Here is a 3,631-nt window from a genome sequence, read left to right on the forward strand (position 1 = left end):
GGATGGGAGGGGGGGCGGGGGGGGGGGGGGGGGGGGGGGCGTGTACATTGACAGGGGTGGGAACCCTCTTTATCCGAGAGTAGAAAAGGAAGTTTGGGCTGGAGATGCAATTTAATATAAATTTGATACAATTTGATACAATTTAATATAAATTTGATACACTTGAATAAGATTCCCTTTAATCCGGTGATCCTGGAACTCATCTGCTGGGGGCAGTAAGCAGAGTGTTCCAGGACCCCCAGCAGCTGTGTTCCAGAATCTCCAGGTTCGTAGAAAACGGGAACGCCGAGGTATCTGACAGTCCCGATGTCGTTTATTCATCACGGTCATTGTTTCTAAACAGCCAACACATTTTGGGGGGGGGGGCCCAAGGAACCCCCTTCATCAGCGCCGCGAGCAATACAACATCCATATTAGAAGGAAGATATCTGAATGAATGACAGGACCTGTTGTGTGTATGAAACCTTTGACATTGCAGCGCGCTGACCTCACCCGTACTCCTAACTCATCACTAAGGCACGCTAAAGCGGCCTCTCGGTTGATGTTATTGGCATTTTAGCATGCCGCGAGTGCTATTGAACGCCTTTGCAGCTTGTTGAATCCCCGCCGGCGTTTTTTTTTTCAGGATGCGGGCAAATTGCGCTCTGGCTCCGGGGCTGGGAAATAAACCTGGGATTTGCGAGGGGTTAACCGTTCTCTCGAAGCAACGGGGGAGCTGCCATGCCGGCGGTGGTCCCTCGGAAACGCATCAGAAAAGTATTGGCATGGCAACAGGAGCCTTTCTGTCAGCGGCGACCCACGGCGGGGCCGCGCCTGGACGGAGAGGTCTTGCAGTCTGGATTTCTGCCCCTCCCCCGCCAGTCTGAAGATGTGCGCTGTGCCTATGGACAGCTCTGCGCGGAATTTTCTGTCCTCGGAAACGGGCCGCGGCTTTCACCGCCTTACTATTCCCGAATAAATCTTCTCGATTTTTAATACTTTGTCAAAAAAAATGATTACAATGTATCCTTAAAGAGCAGCACCGGGGGGGGGGGGGAAATGGTCCTTAAAGGGTATGTATAGCCCAAACTTTTTTATTCATTTGTAGATGGAAGTGGGCGGTGCTACAACCCCTGTCATGTTTTTGGTGTCCAAAATCCAAAATGTTACCGTCACAGAAACAGAGGGGAAATCTTCCATCGGGGGGGGTATGAAAGGAAGTGCACATGACAGGAAGTGAAGGAAAATTTCCCCCCAATTGGATGAAAAACCTGGCGGGGGGGTTCAACCGAATTGAACCGTTTCCCCCATTTTATCCCAAAAATTAATATTAGTTTTTCTATAATCAACTGCAGCCAGGTTTAGCAGCTACTTCACAGGGGCGTGGGCTGCAAAGAGAGTGGGCGGGGCTAGAACCTGGGAACGCCCGCAATGTATATTCCCTGGACCATCCACGGATTTAGGTAAACCCCTCAGCAGGTGAACTTGATGCCCCCGATGTCTGTGGAGGTTCCCACTGATCCAGGTCACGGTCATCCATCTAGCACAGGGGTAGCCAAACTCCGGCCCTCCAGCTGTGGGGTGGAACTACAAATCCCATGAGGCACTGCGAGATTCTCACAGCCGCAGACACGACTCCCGGAGAGAGACGCATCATGGGATTTGTGGTTTCACCCACAGCTGGAGGGGCCGGAGTTTGGCCACCGCTGATCTAGTAGTAGTCGGTCACAATGAATCGGACTTTGTTCTGTGATGCTGAAGATGTTTTGAAGCTTCTCCGAGGCCATTGTTGAGTTCTGATGAGCGACGGGAACATAGCCCGGCGTACCCCAGGGTGGTCCAACATAGGAGGGCAAATTCTACAGGGCAACACTCAGCAGTTGTACTACAAAGGGACATTTGTGAGGACAAACTGGTTCACGAGAGGCCGGTTTGACAGCCGATAGGTCCATCAGCCACGCGACTCTAACGATTAACACCCGACCAGACGGGGAAAAAACTGTGAACCTACAACGGGTTGGGTTCCACTTGCCATCTCGTTCTTGGGCAATCAACATCTGCCTGGACACGTTTCCATGGTGGTTGGATGAAGGTGTCTGGGCTACCGGTAAGCCTTAAAGGGGCGAATGACAGAAGGCCCCTTTAAGGCTTACTGGTAGCCCAGACACCTGTACTACCAGTAAGCCTGGCATGCAGATCTTCACAGCGTTACCTACAGAGCCACTAACCTGGAACAAGTACATAACCAGTGAAGCGTCAGAAGTCATGCTGGGTCCATTGACTAGTTAGTGGATCACCAGGACAAATGAGAAAGGGGGGATCTCCCCAATTCACTCCATCAGCCCCATGACTCTAAGGACTAACACCTATCCAGACCACCAAAGGATGGAATTGTCTACCTAGAACAGTGGTGGCGAACCTGGGCACTCCAGCTGTGCCAAAACTACAAATCCCAACATGCATCTGCCTCTGGTAGTTATGTCTGTGGCTGTCAGAGCTTTGCAATGTGTTATGGGACTTGTAGTTCCAAAACAGCTGGAGTGCCAAGGTTCGCCACCACTGACCTAGAACATGGAGGCTCTACAATGGTCACCCCCCCCCCCCGTCCTGTCCTTGGACAATCAACATCTGCCACACGACATCCAAAACTGAGCTTCAGATCCACCTGAAGGCCATAAAAATGGCGGCTGTGAGTGTTGTCCTAGGGTGGTACCCTAGGGCAGAAAGTCAATGGCTGTGCTTCTAGGGTCAAGGGTCACGGGGGCGGAGCCCTGAGCGCCATGTCCTACCTTTCGCCAGCTTGTCGTGCTTCTCCAGGTAACAGAACCAGTCCTGGCAGGAGGTGATCTCCTCGCTCTTCTCGCTGGGGATGTCCTCTTTGCACGCCGACTTCAGCTGGTCCAGGTCCTCGTTGGTGATGTTCTCGGAGAGCTCCTGCAGCAGGGCGTCATACTCCTCCATGCTGGCCTGCAAACACAACGCACCGGTCAGGATCAAAGCGCTCTCATTGGGTGACAGGAAAATAACAATCACGCGCGCCTCTATCTGTTCTCTATTATAGATCCAGTGCCTATCAAACATAGACCCCGAAATACAAAAAGGGGGAAATACCCCATTGTGGCCACTAGGTGGCGCTGAGGATCGCAGGAAATAAATACATGATAGGAGATACAATGTAACAATTCCAGAGAACACTGCAGGGAATGAACATATAAATGTAACCATTGATACTACAGGGAGAGCAATAGTCACATTTATATGCTCATGTCCTCCAGCGGCCTCTCGACTTGTAACATTTGTATGGCGCTGAGGATCATGGGAAATAAATACGTGTTAGTAAGGAGATACAATGTTACAATGCAAGGGAATGAGCATATAAATGTCACCATTGCTATCCCTGTAGTAGCAATGGTGACATTTATATGCTCATTCCCTCCAGCGTTCTCTTGAATTGTAACATTGTATCTCATTACTAACACGTATTATTTTCCTATGATCCTCAGCGCCATCTAGTGGCCATGGGTGCCTAAAAAAAAAAAAGCAAACTGTTGGCACTGTGAAAATCCTGTTTAATAATGATAATAAAAAATAATATTCATATTAATAATAAAATGAATAATGATAATACAAAATAATGAAAAACAATTATAAA

At 49.5% G+C, this 3,631-nt stretch overlaps 1 protein-coding gene across 1 annotated transcript in view; it reads right to left on the reverse strand.

The window, feature by feature from the left end:
- PEA15 (phosphoprotein enriched in astrocytes 15) overlaps positions 1-3,631 on the reverse strand; it is a 38,536-nt gene that overhangs the window by 1,164 nt on the left and 33,741 nt on the right. The window contains exon 2 of the mRNA XM_018573061.1: positions 2,769-2,946. Coding sequence (XP_018428563.1) covers positions 2,769-2,940 — 172 coding nt within the window. The 5' untranslated portion in view covers positions 2,941-2,946. The remainder of the gene's footprint in view (positions 1-2,768; positions 2,947-3,631) is intronic.

This window comes from Nanorana parkeri, unplaced genomic scaffold, assembly GCF_000935625.1.
Source record: "Nanorana parkeri isolate BGI_ZX_2015 unplaced genomic scaffold, ASM93562v1 scaffold2219, whole genome shotgun sequence".
Lineage (NCBI taxonomy): Eukaryota > Metazoa > Chordata > Amphibia > Anura > Dicroglossidae > Nanorana > Nanorana parkeri.